Source organism: Copidosoma floridanum, unplaced genomic scaffold, assembly GCF_036245765.1.
Source record: "Copidosoma floridanum isolate Cflo_tuat_1 unplaced genomic scaffold, Cflo_Japanese_pri ptg000005l, whole genome shotgun sequence".
Taxonomy (NCBI): domain Eukaryota; kingdom Metazoa; phylum Arthropoda; class Insecta; order Hymenoptera; family Encyrtidae; genus Copidosoma; species Copidosoma floridanum.
The window spans coordinates 1300745-1322765 of NW_028321882.1; the positions used below are offsets into that span (position 1 = coordinate 1300745).

The 22021-nt window shown below is 31.7% G+C and overlaps 1 protein-coding gene across 2 annotated transcripts in view; it reads right to left on the reverse strand.

Annotated features, from left to right (window-relative positions):
• Lrch (Leucine-rich-repeats and calponin homology domain protein) overlaps positions 1–22021 on the reverse strand; it is a 757344-nt gene that overhangs the window by 424716 nt on the left and 310607 nt on the right. For both annotated transcript variants that reach the window (XM_089598107.1, XM_089598106.1), the window contains exon 6: positions 13694–13855. In XM_089598107.1, the coding sequence (XP_089454233.1) occupies positions 13694–13855 (162 nt within the window). The remainder of the gene's footprint in view (positions 1–13693; positions 13856–22021) is intronic.

The window sequence follows — 22021 nt, forward strand, 5'->3', positions numbered from 1 at the left end:
TCGCTAACCGCAAAAACTTCTGAACCGACTTTGCTGAACTTTTGTATACTGATTCTTCATGATTCCGAGATGGTTTTCGCATAGTTTTTTTCTTGAAAAAGTCAATAACAATAGCGATAAATGAGCTCAAAGTTTTGCTAAAATAAGCTTACTTTGCGCTTTAGTTCAGTAGGATTCGCTAGGTGGCGTCGAGGTAAAATTGAAGCCACCCGTAACTAAAGATAGTGAATAGTGGTTATAAGAAGCCCCATTAAGTAAACAATCATAGCAGTCGATCGTCAACACTACTCCAAGAACAGAGGAATCTGTCGTGCAGCTGGGTATCCCGGCTACTGATGATACTCTTCTTTCATGGGCAAGCAAAATAAATCGGTTTGTACCCCGGATCCCCAAAATAAACGAGTTCCACGGAAAAGCAGGCGTTCGGAATGTCAACGTCTCCGGTGGAATACTAGGCAACGTTTCTAGCCAGAGCACAACCTGCTCCAGCACTTCAGAGTTTGGTGGCCGTTCAACCATCCGACCTGGTGCCGTCAGGGAATTTCATACTTCAAATGAGAGCCAGGGAAGACAGATCTGAAGAGTACGGGAAGCCTAGCTCCCTTAGTGATCATCCCAATGGCATATCTACAGAGAAGGTATTCTCCAGTCCAACTTTCCTGACTACTGATGAATGGTTGGTTATCCGGGGAACGACCTGAAGACGAGATATTCTTTGGTCAGCGGCGTACTTCCCTTTGTGTACGGTTTCTGTACATAGAGACTCAAAGGATAAGCGACAAGATACCTGCAACTGGTTCTTTATCATCAAGAGTAATAATAAGGAATAGCTACATGTTTCACCACCGGCCCTTTTCAGGGCCATTATGAGTATTACGTTTCCTACTTAAACATTATTCTCATCGGTTCTTTCAAGGGCCACTTGAGTTTAAATTACCTTGCCAACTAATACATTTTTACTATGATTTCCGAAGACGATTCGTCAACCTAAAGACTATGGGCCACTTTTAAATCAAGTCAGTCATTCACTAGCAGACGTCACAAGGAGAGTTGTTCGTAGCAAGGCTTGGAACCCCAGTGACCGATGACCCTATATGACCCTCTTAACTTTAGGCATTCAACCAGGAATCACCAATCCTCTCCAAGGTCTGCGCTGGGAGAACCTAACAGCTATGAAGAAAAAATAATTAACGTGAGCCAATGAGACAGTTACCAACGGGCAAGCGTTACGAACCAACCTTTTCACCTTAGATCACCGAAACAACTGAGTCTGAAAAAGAAGGTGCTGGAGACACCGTCTTCGACGTTATACCAGTATACATTGGGAAAGAGCTCTCTACAACTATATCCAAAGCTTCAAACCCTGAGGTATAGAGGCAATCACGTTTGCTGGAAACTTTAGTCAAGAAAGACTTTACTTAAAAAGCTCCCCGGTCCATTTCAGGTTCATCGGACGTCGAACTTCCTTGCCAACAAATATATAACAAACTTACAAAGTTGAAAAAATCAGCCTTTAGGGTTCACAAGAGTCTCAACTATGCTAAAAGTCACAAGAAGTCGAATTAGAAGGAAAACTTCAAATTCATCTTATGAATACAATTTTAGGCATTAAGAAAATGACGAAAGAATTTATGAAGTGAGAAATCAGCTTTTCACTATAACCCTTATAGTAATAATCTCTTGAATTTTTCAGATATTTTAATAGGTTGAATATGTATTTGTATGTTTGTTGCGATAAGAACGTAGAGATTAAGCTCCAAAACTTTGTTGCTCTGGATTCAAGTTGTGAGATAATAGAAAACAATTTTTTAATTATATTTGTTTATTGTGAGCTTTGAATCTTTACAGCTTTAAACAATAGCCCTTTTGGTAAATTATACGGGAGAAACTGCAAATCAACGGCCCTTTATGGCCAATGATTATTTTATGGCATAAGGAACGCACGGTACCTTTCAGCATAATTATATTTTTTTTAATTTTTACAGCTTATTATTTGGCCAAATAAACTGTATGGATTCGGAACCAATATATTTTAAATAAGAAGATTTTTGTTGTGAGAAGTGTCAGAGCTAGATGTATAATTTTTCACTGAAAACGTTTCATATTACATGTCAACACAATCCGGTGTTCCACTTAATGAGTCTCGAACGAAGCCAAGACGGGGGGGCCGCTAGTTATCACAGAAAGAGTATCGAAGCTCACTGCTCTTTAAGCATCTTCAAGCATACATACATGGGTTGTCTTTCCCTATCTCCCTCTGACTCAATATTGCTTTGATAGCATAATCTGATGCATCTGTCGTCACAACGAATACTTTTTCTAGATCAGGAGTTTTAAGTACGGGCTCACAGTAAAGTGCTTCTACAAGCGCTTTAAATGCTTTCTCATGTTGCTTTTTCTATTTAAGTTCCGATCCTTTCTTCAGGAGTTCACAGAACGGTTGGAAAATTTTTGCATAATGTTTAATGAATCTCTTATACTATCCAGCAAATCCCAGAAATTGTATAACCTTCTTTGCATTCATAGATTCCGGATATTGTCTTATAGCTTGAATTATTTTTGGGGGGGAGGGTCAGTTCTCATTTTACCATTTTTTGAAATACAACCTAACACTTTTACCTAATTTTTTTTAAATTGGTAGTTTTTTGGTTCAATTCTGAGGTTTTTCCTAGATAATCGTCCCAACAGTTTTATAAAGCACTAGTAATACTCTTTGCGATTCAATGTAAGTGTTTTTTTTAGTAAAAACGTGTTTGGGGAGTCTACGTAACCCATAAGCATTCTTTTGTACTAGTAGAGACAATCTGGTCCCGAGAACACTGTTTCGTAGACGCTGTCTTCGTGTATTCCGAACTGAAAAAACTCCTGCTTTCAGTCTACAACTGTATACATCATGATATTGCCAGATGTTCTAATATATCACTCTGAAAAGAAACTAGGTGACAACTACCTAATGCTATCTTGTTTAGTTGCCTGAAATCCGTTACCAAACGCCAACGTTTTTCGCTATCTGGCCGTGTGTTTGTTGGTGTACGATCCACATGTTCGAGTTGTATGAAGATTCTGAAGGTTCTATTATGTCTTGTTTAGGTAATTTCTGTATCTCAACTTTTATTTTCTCTTTGACATCCAGCGGATGTCTATATTGCTTCGTTACTACATGTTTATATGTAATCGTATTTAGCCCTTACACATGCTTTTTCTCGTCTTTGTTGCAACCCCATTTGTCAACTAACTCCATCTTCTTGTCGACGCGAGCTTTCCTGTTACTTAGGACGACTATACTAATATTTTCTCAAGTACATTAGTATTATTATTGTAATAGCCGTCTTTGACTCAGCTCACGTATTTCACGATATCTTCGTTCGTATGTGCAACTGGTATCATTTTTTATCTTAGTATCTGATTTGTCATTTTTTCCGAGGTTTTCGTCTGCTTTAAACATTGATATAAAGGCTTTTCCTGGTGCTTCTATGTCATCCCCATTGACGTATAATGAGTTAACTTTTTCGTGATCTCCCATTCCAGCAGGCCCACCTCTGGGACTGGTATATTTATCGTTTCGTTCAACATATTTAAACATTCTGAATACACCTTACCATTATTGTTCGTTGTGATAAAATTACAGAACAAAATTCCCTCTCTAAGATTTTATAGTGGAATCAAAAACACTTTAATTTAACTGTACGACTCTTTTAAAAATGCATCATAACTTGCCTTGTATTCAATAGACTCTCAAAACTTTCTAGTCTTCATGGCAGAATTTTCATTCGTTTCAGTTTGAGTGTATTGTCTTCAGTATTTATCTGGCCATTATAACACTTAAAGACATCCCATTCTATGATGTTTCCCATTTCTAAAGAAGAGTCACGGTGGATCACATGTAAAGTACACATAAAAATCTTGAGGAGTAATTTTATAGATCTTAAAATTCAGCAAGCTTCGTGCGTTACGCCATTTATTATTAATTTTTCTTAACTGTCTAACGCTACTCTGACATTAAGACAATTTTCTTCAATTATTAAAATCTCCGCACTCATATAAAATGTCACACATCTGTTTATATGAGCGGTTTTTTAATTACTGTAGGTGGTGTGCGTCCTATCTTAGATAAATTTAATTTTAATGAGCGAAATAATTGTGGCTCATCGTTTTTCTTAGCATTAGAGTTTTTTTTTCTCACTTATGAGTTGTTTTATTATAGCTTTTTTATTGTATTCGGGCTCCATGGATATGTTCTCCCCTGTGTGACTTGCGACATAGCGCATGCCGCTTCCTTTGCTTCCTGACTGAGCGTCGATTCTTTGTTGTCGGCAACCACCCCAACTGTACATAAGAATAAAATACCTTATATGCTGACTATTTTCTGCACTCTTTCCAAACGCCCTTTAATCTCCCTCATAAATTTCTTTTATTATTGAGCTGTTATGTTCAATGATTAGGAAATACGTCAAACATCTTGGAAGTTTAAATGCTCATCTTTGAATTTATTCTATCCAGTATCCTGTATATTTTTTCATTTTTTGTCACAGTATTTATTGTTGCAGATCTCATAAGGGATGTGACCTCCTTTACCATGATTATCATTCGTTCTGTGGTGATATTTATCATAATTACCTCTTTAACGGAATGGAGCCAACGGAATTTCCGTTTGCTCTCTAGTACTAGATGAAAATTCAAACAGTCTCTTCTTTCGAAAGTTAGAAAATAAAAAACATGTACGTACAGCTCAAAGCAGTAGGTTTTATTTAAAAACTGTTAGCTAGTCTTTATCAGAATGTCATCAAGAACGAAATATTCTTCCTACCGAGTATTTCATTAAATACATATTAACCAGTGAGGTTCCAGTTTCCTGCACAGTTCACACAGCAACACACTAAGCCCAAAACAAAGATTAAATATAAAAATTAAGTACTAGCTCATAATCGAATATGTCAAATAACATTATATTTAAATTACAGTATCCTTAATAAATCATACAATTTTCATATTTTTATAAAAAGTAATAAAATTAACTTTACATTCTCATTTAAAATCAAAAAATGAGACAAAAATTTTTATTGTACATCATTTGAAAAATACGTAATTTTTTTTATATACTTGTGAAAAAATTAGAAAAAAATCTTTATATTAATTATTACAACCCCTTTCCTTAATTCATATAAAATTAAATACGAAGAGCAATATCAGTTAGAAGCTAGATAACGCAAAATAATACATTTGGCGAAGCCCTTAAAAAAATGCTGTCACTGTGAGTTTCATTAAAACATTTTTTTGATTTAATAATGTTTTCAAGAAGACTAGTACCATTATTTTTTCTTTGCAGTTAAAATAATTATTTGTACATTTAAAGTTGAAAAGACTTTAAAAATTGTTTTACAGTTTATTTTGATATAAATAACGAATATCGTAAACTTTTTGTATAAATAAAATTCTTAAGAAGATGAGCTTTGTCATTTACTTAACGAATTAATACATAAATTACATGCTTTATAGCAATATATGCGTGACACAAAAATCTTTTTCTGTGGATAAATTTTTCATGCACTAATTATTTAATAAAACAGTAATTAAGAAGGTTTGGAAGAAAAGTGAAAAATGTAGAAACGTGCCAAAAAAATGTATCTTGTATTTTAGCATATTAGGACAGCACATGAATTTTTCAGATTTTTTACCAGGGGAAGTTTTCGAGAAAAAAATTATGAAATATTGACAGTTTAACACGGTCTCTTATGAGAGAGCAAGGTTAGGTTTACCTTTTACTTGAAATGAAGGTATATTCTAAATGTGTTGGAATTTAAAAAACGTTTTCATAGATACCTTAGTACAAAAGGAAGATGCTCAACAAAAAAAATCAAGCCTTTCCAGGCATTTTTCAAAAATATAAGCAGTTAAAGTCGTACAATTTCAAGATTATACAGTGCAGTTTAGTTAACAACTGCTACAAAGTAATATTAATCTTATAAACTTGTTAAAAAAATATATACATATTAAAAGCCGATGATTCAATAGCCTTGTATTCATGTAATCCTGGATGCCTAAAATTCCATATTAGTAAGACTTGAACTCAGAAGGTTAAGTGCAAATAGTAAAACGCTTTAATGCAACATATTAGTTGATAACCTAAAGTAAATTCTTATCAAATAAGAAATACCTTAGTACATCAAGTTAATTTAGATAGGGTGACGGTTATTCCCATTTACAGTCCCCAAAATACGCCGTAGCTCCTTCAAAACATCATTCAAAAATTAGGAAAAAATTAGTTTAATTCCTTTACTTATTCAGCCTTATAAAATTTAAGTCAAGGACTCTCCTCCACAACACCTTCAACAAAATTTTTATGCATCCTGCAATGGATATTTTTTCTTATCACCAAGTCTCTTTTGTGATGGATAAAAATGTAATTCTTATTTTTAACAATATCTAGAGTGCGAAAAAAATAACTTCATACTAATAAATAAGGAGAAGTATTAATAACAATATGAATTTTTTTTTTTAATATAATTAAATATATTTCTTTTAATATATATGAAATTCACTGCTTTTACTAACTTTTCTCGATTGATTTTTAAATTTTTTAAGTGTATATAGTACATTTTACGCGAAAGGCATGTGCCTAATATAGCACACATATGGAATTTTTCATACAAAATGTATCATACATATTAAAATTAAGAGATTAATTTTTACTTAACATTTTAAACAAATTAAAAAAAAAAAAAAAAAAAAAAAAAAAAAAAAAAAAAAAAAGTTAAGAAAAATGTTATGTTTGACATACATTTATGAATTTCGTCATTTCATTCACCTTCTTTTTTTCCTGTATTTCTGCATAGCTTTTTTTATCTTGACAGTCAATCAGATGTTAAATATCCTTTCCAAGAACTCGAACCATTATTTGATTGTAAAAGTACGAATATTTGAATTATATTTGGCTATTCAACTTTATACACCATACATTTATTAAAAAGAATGTTGTCAGCAGAAGTACAGGGTACAGAAGTTAGAGTATACAAGAAAATATGTATATTTGCATGCAAAGCTTTGTTCTGTGACTTTTTTTAGTTTTATTCCATTGTTTATGTTATATGATTATACGTTTTATAATAATTTTATTATTTCAAATGGTAAAGCTTGGCAGGCAGAGAGCTCAAATGACAAATCCCTAATAGACTGTGTGTATTAGTAGGATTCATCAGTTTACAGTATATTACGACACACAAGGTCTGAACGTTGGATTTTCTGGCTCGCCCGACTTTTTCCGGTCGAGGCAGGCATCAAAAACTAATAAAAAAGTATATCAATTAAATGAAATAAAAACACCAAAAATTATTAATGATAGTTACATTAACTTTTATTGCTTGTACTAAAAAATCTCTCAATTTTTGTTTCCAAAAAATCCAACTTAACACAACAAAAATTAACGGGAAGAAAAATGTGAAATTTCTAAATCAAAATAATGTTGTTTACTTGCACGAACAACAACATGGGGTGCGGTAAGCCCGCGGTCACACGGTGACGAAGATTGTCGAACGTCATCAGCGGAAGCCTGAGCACCTTACTGACAATTGAGCAGCGATAAACCAAAAAAGTTATGCTTTCTAGAGGATAAGGATACTACGAAGGCTTGTACTTTCGGGAAGGGGAGCAAGAAAAATATGTTGACTAACAAACTAATATTTACTTCTAAATTTCTTTGTTGTTCTAGCGAGGAAAAAGTTCCACCGTAGCCATCTCAAGTACTACTAGCCCTTTTAGTCCTTAAGTTTCCTGCAAACTAAAAGAAAATTCCTTTGATTCCGCAGTGATACTGGCATAATCAAATTTTAGATCACCACACACGCATCTCTTTTTAACTGCTCTAAGCCGCTACTTCATTTTTAATACCATTCCCACATTCCACCATACACTTTACACCTGACTTTATTTGATTAGTATCAAAATCTCCAAGAAGTAAGATAACAGACAATAGGAGTTTAATTGATAAAAATGGTATTTTGTATGTATGTTGTTTACATGTAGAAATGTATGAGTGTATACATGTGAATACATTATATTGCGATTAGGATCAGGAATACACTTATGACCCTGTAGCTTAGTCTATAGCTACTTAAATGACTTCTTCCTAGCTCCTTATAAACAGAGAGAACTTGTAAAATTTCTGTAATATTCTGGTACAATAAAAGTTGATCAAACATTCTACAGCCGCAAAATACTCTCAGCAAGTCTTTCTCTTATTTTAAAAGTTCTCTACCCCTCTTTTAGTTCCATCACAATTAATATGTCTGTTTTACTATTAAATCTTAATCAGTTAAATAAGAACGTAATTAGTTTGTACTTTTCCACGCCATCCATGGAAGAAATAAAATGACTTAATGCTGACAAAAAATAAAAGTTACTAATTGACAATTAACTGCTCTTAATTTTCTATGAAATCAAATTTGTTTAGTTTATTTGTAAAATGTTAAAGCACAATTAATATTTGTATGCGAAGTACACATTTTTAACGATTTTGGCATACCTTATGCAAAGAAGGAGCTGCTAACGCAGCTTATGGACAGTAGCTGTGAGTACCTGTATTTTTTGTATTTTTGTACGATTCTCTTCTAGGTTTCAAAAAAAAAGAGGATCAATATACTTGTATTCTAAATAAAAAGAGGATCAGTATACTCAAAAACAAGCTAAACAACGCACAAAAACAAGCTAAGTAACTTGTTTATGAGAATTTTATTTAACAGCCAAACACATCAGTATAAATAATAAATATGTACTGTAGTGATACAAAACTTACTTCCTCTGTAAGGTGATTGTTTATTGTTAGTCAATTTGTCTTAATTTTAGATATTCAGCATGTTCACCTTTTTTGCACTCACAGAATATGAAGAAAGATGTTCCTGATTTTAAACATACGCACCATTTTGTCTAGCATGTTTCAAAGTTATAATGGGGTCTAGCTTCTGTTACTGGCGGCAAAAGATTACAATTTTTTCAGCTTTTACGATTCTGAAAGGCAAAAATGCATCAAAAACGATTACTTGTTCTTGTAGAAGTTAATCGTCCACTAAACCTCTTTCACTGTCGTACTAATTGGTTTGTCCTGCTTTCAGGGATTATTATGATACAATTATTTTACCACGATTCTACTACAAAGAGAAAATTCTGGTTTATGTGGCTCTTAAAACTTTTGAACAGAAATTTGTTAATATGATAAATTATAGAGATACCAGCTACAATTTTTTCTGCGGAATATTGCATACCTTATTTTTATAACTATCAGAAATTTATTTTTTGTACTCTGTATAAAAATTTTGTTTAGAAAGAGTGGTTCCTTTAAATTCTTTTATATATCTCTACGTTAAACAAATTTTAATTTTAAAACAATTTTACGACTAGATGGACTATGAAATAACAGGGAGTTTACTAGGAGAAAGAGCAGAGTGTCAAAACCCTACTAGTATTTCTAAGTCATACTAACGTTCATATTCTTTTACTACTCTACTGTTATATTGCTCCATTTCTATTTGTTTATATATATATATTTTTTTTTTATATAATAGTGCTCTACGTCCGGCTCCTTTAATAAGGGCACTACTATGGGCACTTAGCACTTGGGAAAGGGACAAGGAAAGGGATGGGAGGCCTCCCATTACTGGAAGGGGGTAGGGGGAGATCAGGCAATTTTTGCTGCGAGAAGGTTGCCTAGACCCTTCTCGAGGAGCATTGCGTGGTAAATAAGCACATGTGAGACTTACATAGGTACTTGCTCGAACGTCGCACTGGCCAAGAATCGAACCACGGTCTCCCACGTGCCAATCCACGACCTAGCCAACCGAGCCACCACGCGCTCATATTTGTGTATATGTTTGGTTAAAACAGCAATATGGTCAATAAATGCACACACCAACAGATGCATATATATATATATAATATTGTTTAGTCCTCAGAAGCCACAAGTTATTATTTTAAAGGAATTACAGTATACTATAACTGTATTGACGACAGATAAATAAATCTTCTACAACAATCGTATGTAATAATTATGATCTTTATTTCTTTCTTATTAACTTCATTACTTCTTTTTTAGTAAACTACAATTTAATCGACTTATCAACATAAGTTTAAAGTTTATTAAAAAGATAACAAGTTCGTTCTCGTCTTTATTTTCGTATTTTCATACGACCATTTATTTATGGATAACGAATACTTCGATAGCCTGGTAAACTTTAACGAAGATGATTATTTTTATAGAAATGTATGTATCGTATCATACACGTTGCTTTTTAGATAAGAGGCATCCTTTTTTTTAATTATATTCAAGTATGAAAACTAACGATTCCCATACATTGTAACAGTTATAATTAATAATTATTTTTCATCACAACGGAAAAAGGGGTTACTATAGGCGAATGGGGGCTTGGACCATTATCTCCTAATTAATGATGAATTTGGACTAAACATTTAAATGAATTTTTTATTTTTACCACTACTTTACATTGTAATATACACTTCTGTTTGCATATTGTGATAAACTTCTATGGGAAAAAATATACGTATTTAAAGTATACATATTTATCGGGGCATACACTTAACTTGACCTACAGCATCGTGTACACAATCAGCAAATACGTAATACCTTCTATTATGATTGTTATCGTTATCTATTTTAAATACAACTTCATATTACCTTGCAACAGTACTTATCAGTCCTTTAGTAATACCAAGAGCAAACATACGTTATGGCAATGGGGTTTCGTACTCGTAAACAAGACAAACAGTTGATGTAAGTTTGATTTGAGTAATGGTACGGGTCCAACCGTATGTGGCTATGGCCAATCGAGATCCACGGATCCACCCTTTTTTATTCTATGCATTTTGACCTCCTGAACACGATAAGCAAGGGTAGATCACTTGAATCATTGCCGTTCAATTGTTATTAACAATTTTTAGTAACAAATTAAAGAATCCGGTTTTTTGCTTAAAAAAACAATCTTAACATTCTTTGGCACATTTCGAGCAAAAAAACAACTGGAATGCATATACCTAAGCCCCGTAGATTTTGAGTAAAAAATTCCTCAAGATCGAAAAAATGTATTTTTTTAGATTTTTGACCACGTGCTACTCAGCTGCTATTGAATTTTTTAAAACTCACCTAGAATAAAATTTGACCTCGAAGCACGTACTTTTGAATAATAAAAGATTTTTAAACGTCAGTTGCTTAACAACTGCGGTATCACTGATCTACGAATGGTCATTTTCATAGCCTACTGTATATTTATGTATAATCTACGCATATAACATGTAGGCCCAATCCATAGACAGCTAGGAGGTACAAAAACGACCATTCGTAGATTAGTGATACCACAGTTGTTAAGCAACTGACGTTTATAAATCTGTTTTTATTCAAAAGTACATGCTTTGAGGTAAAATTTGAGTCTAGGTAAGTCAAAAAATATGCAACAGCAGCTGAGTAACACTTGGTCGAAAATTAAAAAAAAATGCATTTTTTCGACCTTGAAAAGTTTTTTACTCCAAATCTACGGGGTTTAGGTATTTGCATCCCAGTTGGTTTTTTGTTCGAAATGTGCCAAAGAGTGTTACCAATTTTTTTTCAAGCAAATAACCGGATTTTTAAATTCGTTACTGAAATTTGTTAATAACAATTGAACGACAACAATTCAAGTGATCCACCCTTGCTTATCGTGTTCAGGGGGTAAAAATGCATAGAATAAAAAAGGATGAATCTGTGGACCTTGATCGGCCACGGGCACATACGGCTGGACCCAGACACGAAAAGTTTTTGTCGATGGAACTTTTTACAGTTGTCCGACATAGTTTAGTCAGTTGTTAATAGAACACAGTATATTAATATCGCACTATATTCATTGAATCCAAATGTATTTACTTTCGTAGGACTTAGTTCTTCGTAGAAATAGTTCACAAATATATATTTTATCATACTGATGGAAATCTATTGTAATAAATTATGAGAGCACGTTTTACAATACCGACAGTACTATTGAGTTTTAAAACATTCTTAAAACACGCTAGTTATTTTATAAAAATCACAGTCCGAAGCCTTGGTGAAGTGTACTGAGAAAAATTGTTAACATCTTCAGTCTAAATTCAACACTACTTAAAATATAATGACCTTGGACCCAAGTCGACACTTACTAAAAAATGCAATAATAAACCAGCCTTATTTCGATACCACTTAAAAAAAGGAGATAATTATTCAGCCCTAAAGTGATACTGGCCTAATTTCTTACTGATGTTGTTTCTGAAGCTATTTTTTCACCAAATCTTTAATTCTTTCTCAATGTCGAACAGTGAATACTTGCCAATAGGCTTGATAAATATAATGAATATACTGAGCATTCAAAAAAAAATGTCATTTTATAAATAATGAAGAATGTGAATAATTAAAAAATTGAAAATTCATAGTAACCTACATTATGTGGCAAATCTCGTGTTGTAATATAATATTAAAACATTTAAGAAATTTAAAATTAACACTACTGGCGCAGCCTGGATTATGTTGCAGAAATCTCTGTATAAACAAATCAGGACATTGTTTATTACAAAAAGCTCTGTAATGAACTTGAAGGTAAGGTGAAAAAAATTTAATGTACTGTAACTTTGGAGATCTACTTCAAGCATGACTTACACCAATGCAGAATAAAATACTATAACTAGAAATGGAAGCAAAACTGAGCTTTTTTTAACACAAAAAAATAAAATAACATGAGAAAACTAATAAATGCGAAAGTAAAACTGAAAACTTGTAAAATAAGCCTGTAGAGCACATTAAAAAAATCTTAAATTCGTATATAATATATTGTGTTTTTCTTACGATCTTTTGCCTTCAGCGTTAAAACTTTCGTAAGTACCATGAATTCCATAATTGTCATAAAAGGGTAATTTTTTAAAACACAATTATATTAAAATGCTTTAGTCATTTGTATTTCTTACAAATCTGCAGGGTCAAAACAGACTTTACTAAATGTTTGAGAATAGATGAAGTTCCTTAATTTGTACATCGCTTTTTTTACTTCAAAGTACAGTCCTTGTTTGTAGAAAAAATTAACAAAAAATTAATTGATTGTAAATTTTAAATTAATAATAACATTGATGTCTTGAGACAAAATTTGAGCCACATTTGGCATACTATAACAACTTACTGTAGATTGCATCAAGTAGTTTAGTAATATCACGTAATTATCCTCTGAAGATAACGAGCAAATAACTACAAGTAAAAATAAATTTGATAATATTTTCATACTGAATTTAAAACATACTTTGCCTGTTTCGTACATTGTACGAAAAAAATTCTTTAAATGCATACACAGGAAGGTCACCACATCATGTTCAGGTGAAACATTTAAAGATTTTTTTGTGCAAAGCTTGGACAATCGACAATTTTTTTACAATATTTGCTCGTCTAAAAAATATGAGACTAGAATACAGCTGAATACCTCAACTAAAGCACAGTAACGTTTATTTGAATCCTAGTATTTATATGAAAATAACATTTCAATTAGCAGAGCTGTCTTAAAATTGAAATAACTTTTTAAGCTACCTCATATATTTCATAATTTAATAATCTTTCTATATATTGATGAAAATTTTTCAGTAAAAAATTGTGAGATTCTCAGATTTTTTAAATTGTCAGCTCTGTGGAATAATGTAATTAACCAACCTTTTTCGGTTCCTCTTCAAAATATGTACTATTTTTTGGTGAAATCGTGCTAGGTGTTGAAGTTTCACTGCAAGATTTATGATAATTCGCTTCACTTAACAAAGACATAGAACATTGTGAACTTTCTTTATACAAGGCATGATCAACTTGATTACTAGTAGCCTGTAAAAATTATTTGATTAAAATTAACTATGAACTAGCCTACTTTAAGAATAAAATATAATAAGGATTTACACACAAAAATCTCGAACTCTTCCAGCAATAAGTTTTAATGCACAAAAAAAAGTATGATGTACAAATATGGATAAGTTATTTTTTACGCAGTAACCAACTAATTTTATATTTTGATCATAAATGAAGAGGATTTTACAGCATTGCAAGAGGGGCAACATTAACTGTTTGACTGTAGCTGATGCTCTCCTTTAAAGTTATATAGGTCACTCAGCATCACCGTGTCTAACCATGCTCAAATGCACGACTACATAATTTGCATTGAAATTTCACTGTTCTTAAATGGAGAGAGAAGACGGCAAGTTTTAATTAATTAACTTGAATGTTCACAGATGCGTAGCATTAACCTTTTTTTTAATACTTTAATTCATTTTTTTTGGCTCGTTCTTCTTTTTTCTTGGAATGTATTCATTAAAACTAAGTTTTATTCCCTGCCAAATGTCCATTAAAATAATGCAGAAGTAGAATGACGCTTAAAAGAAACGTAATACCATTTTATTTTATATCAAATATGTTAATAGGTAATATCTTGGACCATCCGTTAAAGAAAAAAAAAAAATAATAATAATAATAAGTGAGAAAAGTATACGATTCAGCCATAGTCCGCATTAGATTATTTACATTCTGAAAACGCGTTTTGTCTTTAATAGATCTCCAGCTTACTTTTTTTTCAAGTCGTGAACTAATTTAAACAAACATTTTGTACATTAAAAATGTTTAGAACATAGAATCTAATAAAGACTTTTATAGACAACACTATTACATATGTGACCATTGCTTTAACTTTCATTGATCAATAAAGTAAGATCTTAAAGCAAAATGACAAATTGGCGTCACAACATCACGAAAAAAAAATTATTAGTTCACGCATAAGAGCAAAAAAAAAGACGTAATACAAAACTGAAAATAAGTACTAACCAAGGCTTTGAATAAACAATTGGCAAATGTATCTTCCTAAAAATGAACGTTTCAAGTCCTCGTCAAAACGTAGGATTTTGTCGTTAACTGAGAATACCTGTACGACAAATTTTAATCCATAACGTAAGGTTCGTAACAAAAACGCACAAAAAAAATTGCCCAAAAATCAAGGTAAACCTGGAAAAAAACAGCCGAAAATATATCAAAACTATAACTTAACGTTAGGGTAGTCGTTGAAAATTAAATTTTTTCAGGCACCCAAAAAAACTTTCCTTTTGACGAAAAACTACGGGGAAAATTTTCTTGTTTGAAAAAAAAAAAATTATAACACGTGCCACCAGCCAATTGAAGTTTATTTTTCGATAAAATTGCAGTTTTTTTCAATGTATTCTGAAGATTCAAATTTTTATCAAAAATGATGAAAACGTGCTTGTAGGATATTAAATTCTCTACATAACAGTGTCTTTCGATTTTTAATGAAGTTAATATAATATATTTTATTTATCATAATTTAGGAAGAATAAATTTTTTAGTCTTCAAAATGATGATTCAAAAGCGGTTATGAATTTATTAATGTGATTACTCGGATCAATTTTAACTTCACTAAAAATCGAAAGACTATTACGTAGAGAATTTAATATCCTACAAGCACGTTTTTATCATTTTTGATTGAAATTTGAATCTTCAGAATATATTTAAAAAAACTGCAATTTTGTCGGAAAATAAACTTCAACTGGCCGGCGGCACGTGTATTTTTTTTTTTTTTTCAAAAAAGAAAATTTTCCCTGTAGTTTTTCGTCAAAAAAGAAGTTTTTTTTGGGCCCCTAAGAAAATTTAATTTTCAATGACCACCCTACTAAACATGTAGTAAAAAATTTAACTTAATTGTTTTCAGTTATACTTTTAGCTGAAAATATCACTGTTCAAAAATATATACACGCGTATCAAGTATAAAAATTTTATTTGTTTCCACGTTCATGAATATATAACTAGCTTTCAAATTACATGCTATCATGAGAATGACAATGTTCAAAGTAGAGGACTAAGCCAATTTAAAAGCTGTTGAAGTTGATAAAATAAGATATTTCTGAAAATAAAATACATAAACTTAGTTTAAACCAATAAAACTTTTTCACCGGGTACCAATCTATAGGTTTACATTGATTTTTTGAACATAATGTATAGCTTTCAACACAGCTCAAATAAAAGCTAGAAATGTGGCTGAATACAGCTAAAAATACATACTATACCGTAAAATTTCTAGCTACAATTTGAGTTGTATCTAAGCTTTAGTCTTAGCTGGTTATTTTCTTCTGCAGAAACGTAATGTTAAATGGGATTGTTAATTAAAATATTTAATATGTGAGAGTACAGTGCTACTAAAGCGAAACACGAAAAATTGGTTTTTTTGCAAGTAAACCTAGATACGATACAAAGTATGACGTTAAGTACTGGAGATCTACGAAGTCTTACAAACTTTTCTGAAATAATTTTTAAATTTTATTGTAGTAGTAATGATATTTAATAGTAAAGATATCAGCATGTTTTTAGCCAAGTGTTCAATTATCTACTGCACATACTGCACAAATAAAAAGCCAGTGCTATCATATACTAGGGTCTTATAAATAGAAGTATTTCGGGGCAAAATGTTTGGGGTGAAAAAATAAAGATAATGAGCTATGGCAAAATTTGATTAATAGTTTTTGTATACATTTAGACAAAAACTTTATCATTTATTTCAAAGAAACGATTATCATTTTGATGCTCTTTCGAAAATTTATAACTCTGATTCACATTCACATAGAGCACTATAGTTTCGACAGATAAAAGTCTTTACAGTTCTTATTTTTTTCGTTACAATTTAAAATAAAAATAACCACATGCACCATTAACACCTTGGCATGAAATCTCAAGTAATTGTGTAAGCATTGAACAAACTTGCTTTTGTTGTTAAGAACTTATTTAAGAACATTTTTCAGATATTTTTTTTCAATAGTTACTGGTAAGCATTCACAGTGACAATTGTAAACCTCAATTTTAAGTTCAAATAATCGAGGAGTTGAACGGAATTTGATGAATTTTCTCGTAACGATTTCCAAACACTCAACGTTGGTTCATACACTATGTATGTAAAGTAGTGTATAAACTTACAAGTGGGGCTTTTAACTTCTGTATAATGGAAGTATGTATGAATGTGAGTGTGTTTAATGTCTGTAGTTGCCTTGTTCTAGAAAGCATCTACTACAGGTTCTACTGTGTACGTGTGCGCAAATCTGTGTGTATAATACACACATTAACTTGGTAATGTTATTATTTTAATAAAGTAAATTACAAAAAAAATTGGCATGCATGGCGGATTGATGCAAACAGCCAATATTGATTCGACAGATTTTTGTAATGTGACGCAACCTACAAATATTAAAAAATATGCCGTATTTTGAAAAAGTTTTATTCGTTAAATCATTGTACATTAAATGTAATATCACAAGTTACATTACAATCTATTTAATAAGTTATTCTAATACCACAAACATCTTGCCTTAATCTCATAAATTTTGTGTTTAGTACAAATAATTGTATGCCAATATCACAGCAATGTTGCACTCTAATATTATAAAAATAAAGCTTAATTAAAATGAAATATATACGTAAAAAGCCTCTTCAGTCTTGCCAGTTCAAGATTGTAGGAAAAAAGAACTAAAATTTATAGGATTCATAGCAACTGAATTTACCAAAGAATCACTTCGTGTGATATTTTGAATATTCGAATTAAATTGCATTAATGGTTCTCTCTGTATAATATTGCAAGGCTTCGACATAGCTATAGGATTAACGTTGGCGATTCTTCTATTCTTTGGCTCCTTTTTAATTTTAGTTTTTGGAACTGCCTTCTTTGGATCCTTTTTTAATTTTTTGTCTTGACTAGTACGTAATTCTGCAATGTATTCATCACTGGTAACAACAACAGCTGTACCCCGTTTTCTCCGTTTAACAGGAGGCTTGGGAATCGTATCACTTTTATTTGCTGGTGTGATGGAAACTGGATCATGCATTTGTGTTGCCTTTTGCTGTATTGAATAAACAAATCAATGTTGAAATTTAGCTGACAAAATAATATATACGTATGCTTACTAGAATTTCCATGATGCTTCGGGCTTGGGAAAGAGGTATTTGGATTGTAGGCTCAGAATCTGAAGCACTGTTTTGAGCTTGAGAAAAAAACGATGAAATAGATGCTGTGTGTTCAGACACTAAGGTTTCTGAAAGAGTACGACTCACATCGAAAGATACCAAGGGGCTTACGCTTGAGTGTGATGCACTATCTACACCATTATTTATAGCTGTCACAGATGAACTCGTTGTAGACTCAACTGCACTGATCTCTGAGTTCTGCGTAATAATATCAAGTGTCTCTCTATAAAATGAGCGGCTGACAGATTATGTTAAAACAAAAGTTATCATTTATCATAATGCAATTATTTGTCAATAAAAATAATTTTTTTTACACTTTTTTAAATATTTACCTGAATCTGTATCTGTTGTGGAAGAGGATGCCACCTCCTCTTTGGCAAAATAAGGATCAAAGACTGATTTAAAGGATTTAGACCAGTTGTTTTAAATGCATTCACAGCTGTGTCCATTTTTGCTGCTCTCTGCCATGCTTTGCCGAATAGACTGAAAACATCTTTCATCTGAACATTAGTACCAGTGCGCTGAAATTTATTTACCTCTTCTAAGTAGTAAGTATTCACTGGCTTCATAAAGCCGACGTCGAGAGGCTGCATGCAATGAGTGCAATGCGGAGGGAAGCATAAAATCACAACACCATGTTTTTTGCCCAATTCAGCCACTTTCAAATTCTTAACATGGGTACAATGGCCATCCAATAATAAAAGCACCAGATTATCTATTGATGCTCTTGAGAACTTGATAAACTCAAGAAGCCAATCTGTAAATATATCAGTCTCCATCCAGCCACTTTTTCTGAAAACAGCCCAAGAACCCTCTGGCTTCCCTTGCAAATATGATTCGTTTGTCTTGACGCGAGGAAAAATTAGCATGGGTGGCATATAATTTCCTCTTGCTGAAAAGCACAGCTCAACGCTAATCGTCTCTCCTCTCTCTGCAGCTATTTTTCCTGCTACTTGTCGCCTTCCTTTTGCAGCAATAACTCTTGATCCTGATTTAGGTAAGAGATATGCCTGTCTCATCAACATTATAAATGTTGGAAGACTGAAAGTTGTATTTTTTCTGTACTTCAAGCAGGAGCTGAAAGAACTTGTCAACACTCTGACGATTAAATCCATCTGCACGAGCAGCTGACGTAGGCTCAGCCTTTCGATTGGAAAGGTCATGGCGTTGCATAAAACTTTGCAGCCAGTCTCTTCCAGCAAGACCTGTAAAAAATGTGATGAACAATATGCCCAGACAAATAATGCAGTATAAGTATAGAGTAATACTTACCAGTTTCATTGTTGAAAGGGTGTGAAACACCCAACTGAACGGCAAAGTCATAGGCCAACTTCCTGAGATCTGTAGTTGACAGTCCCATGAGTCTTTTCTCCAAATCAATCACGTAGTCATATAGGGCATTTTCTTGTTCCAATGAAAATACCTTTTGGAAACCTAGATGAAATTTTTATTGTTAGGTAAGTTTTTCATACAAATAAATCATACACAGCTTTTTTTTATTATATTGCAATTGCTTACCAGCATTCATTAGGTTCGGATTAGCGATTTTTCTTTGCAGTGTCGCGCGAAGAATACCGTATTGACTGGCACTGCCTTTGATGGTTTTTCCACCACTTTTCACCAATTCAATAGCCATTGATAAATCGGTCTCAGACCACTTTTTTCTATCCGTCTTCTTTTTGTATCGTCGCACCATTCTTATTTTTAGTCACGATCCACAGTTAAACTTACTTATAAAATAAGACAGACTAGAGAAATTTAAAGCTAAGACTAAGGTTATGTTAATCAGCCTTGTTTTGATTCGAACAGAATGACAGCGTCTGCTGCAGACGCAGAGTTCTCAGGCTCATTGTGCCTTAAGCGCGGTGCCCATCATGTCCCCTAGACGCCATGTTTTGAAATAAATATAAATTTATAATGGTAGAAAATAAAAATTTTTTTTCAACGGATCTTGAAAGTAAATCAAACAGACTGTTGGAGAAACTTCACGAGATAATAACTGGGGATAATATTTATCGTAAAAAGAAGCCGTGAAGCTATCATTGTCAAAAGGGTTATTTATTAAAATATTTTTATAAATTTTTACAAATTATTTAATTACTTTTTATCATGTACTCTTTGAAGAAAATAGTGTTGATATTTTATAATGTAAAAAAATTTATTTGAGAGAAAAACATTAATTTTTTTATTGAGTACATGAGGTGCCCGAGTTACCCTACAAACTCACGATGCCCCACTATCCCTTACGTGCAATTTTAATCAGCAATTTCTTTTTAAATAAGCATTATGTCAGTGTACTTAGCATAACACAAGACCTTTATAGCAAGTATAAGAACTATACACTTTGTTGACGCACACATCAATAAGTATGTTTATAAACATCAACAACTTCTAATTCCTTACATTTAATTTCACAAATTCCTACTTTTTCTGTTAATTCATACATGTTTATATTATTTTCGAAGTTCTTACTTCTGCGATATGTCACATGTAATGCACCTCGTTTTTGTCATATATTTATTTTGACACGTTTTAAAACATTTAATGTCTTTTTTTTATAAGGTTTGATGCATGGTATTAAAAAAAATGATAAGTTCATCAGTAGTGCGCTAGATTTGTATTCATTAGTGTATAAGCATAAAGAGTATTGTAATACGTATTTAAAAGTTATTGAATAATTTAAAATAAGAAATCAATAATTTTTAATTACTAATTTTAGGAAGTTTTCTTTGATTTTAAAGTGTGAAATAGGTCTCAAATTACATTAAGTCGTGAGATAAAAAATCAAGATTACCAATAACTTTAAAGTTTTCACTAAGAACTTTGGCAGGTGTCAAAATAAATTTTTGTGACCGATTTAATTACTCTTAACATCACAACTTAGCAACAATTGCATTAATTTATTATCATACAGACTTAATGCTAGTGAAAAAAATTTTCTACGTTTACAAATATTTAATTTAGTTTTTGCAAAAATTTTTCTGAACAAAATTCGCATTCAACATTCATTTCGCCAGAATAACTTGTTTTTGTAAGTTTTGATTTTTTGTGTACAGCATTTCATCTGTATATTTTTTGTTTTTTGCACGTATTTCTTCTGAACTACTATTTTTCGATCTTATTTTACAAATTATGACACTACTAAACTTTGGTTTTCTCATTAAAAGTTGTATTGTTTGTATTATCTTGCAAATTTTTTTTTACAATTATAGAAATTTTTTTATAATTTCCTTTAGTTTATTTAAATCCGACATTATTATGATGTAATAAGTCATAATGTCTGCTATCATTATCACCAGAAAAAAAGTTTTAACCTTACCTTACTTAAAATATTTTCAATACTATGAGTAAACTTAAAATTTTTATATTTAACTGTTAAAATAATATAAATTTTTACAATAATTTTTAATTTAACTCTTGTTCTGAAAATAACATTTCTAATGGATGGTTAATGAGTATTTTCCGTATCCATGCTTGGTATATGAGATCTGAGATGGATCCAGTATACGGATCAGTATATAAATATTTAAGCAATATCATATTATCTTTCACAATAAATATAATGCTTCATGTAGTATATTGTAATATAAAATATTCGTATACACGTTACTTTTAAAGTATAAAACTATAAAACTTTAAAACTATGCCAAAATTTAATGTTAATATATAATAAAGAAAAATGACTACTAATAACTTATAAGTAAATCGATTGAAAAATCGTGTAGATATCATATTCTTTTTGAAAAATATTTGACATCATTAGGCTGTACATATAAAATCCGTGATAACTAACTTCAAACTTAGATGAGTTTTACTCTCATTAAAAAGCAGGTTTTTCATGGATTTCGTGACGTTTCTGCAATGATGTTCATATTTTTTATCTGAGACTGTACCAAAAATAAAAAAATTTCATTCATTCAACTAGTATTTAAAACAAATATTTCGTACTAAAAAGTAACAAATTAACTGATTATTATCTATTAGCTG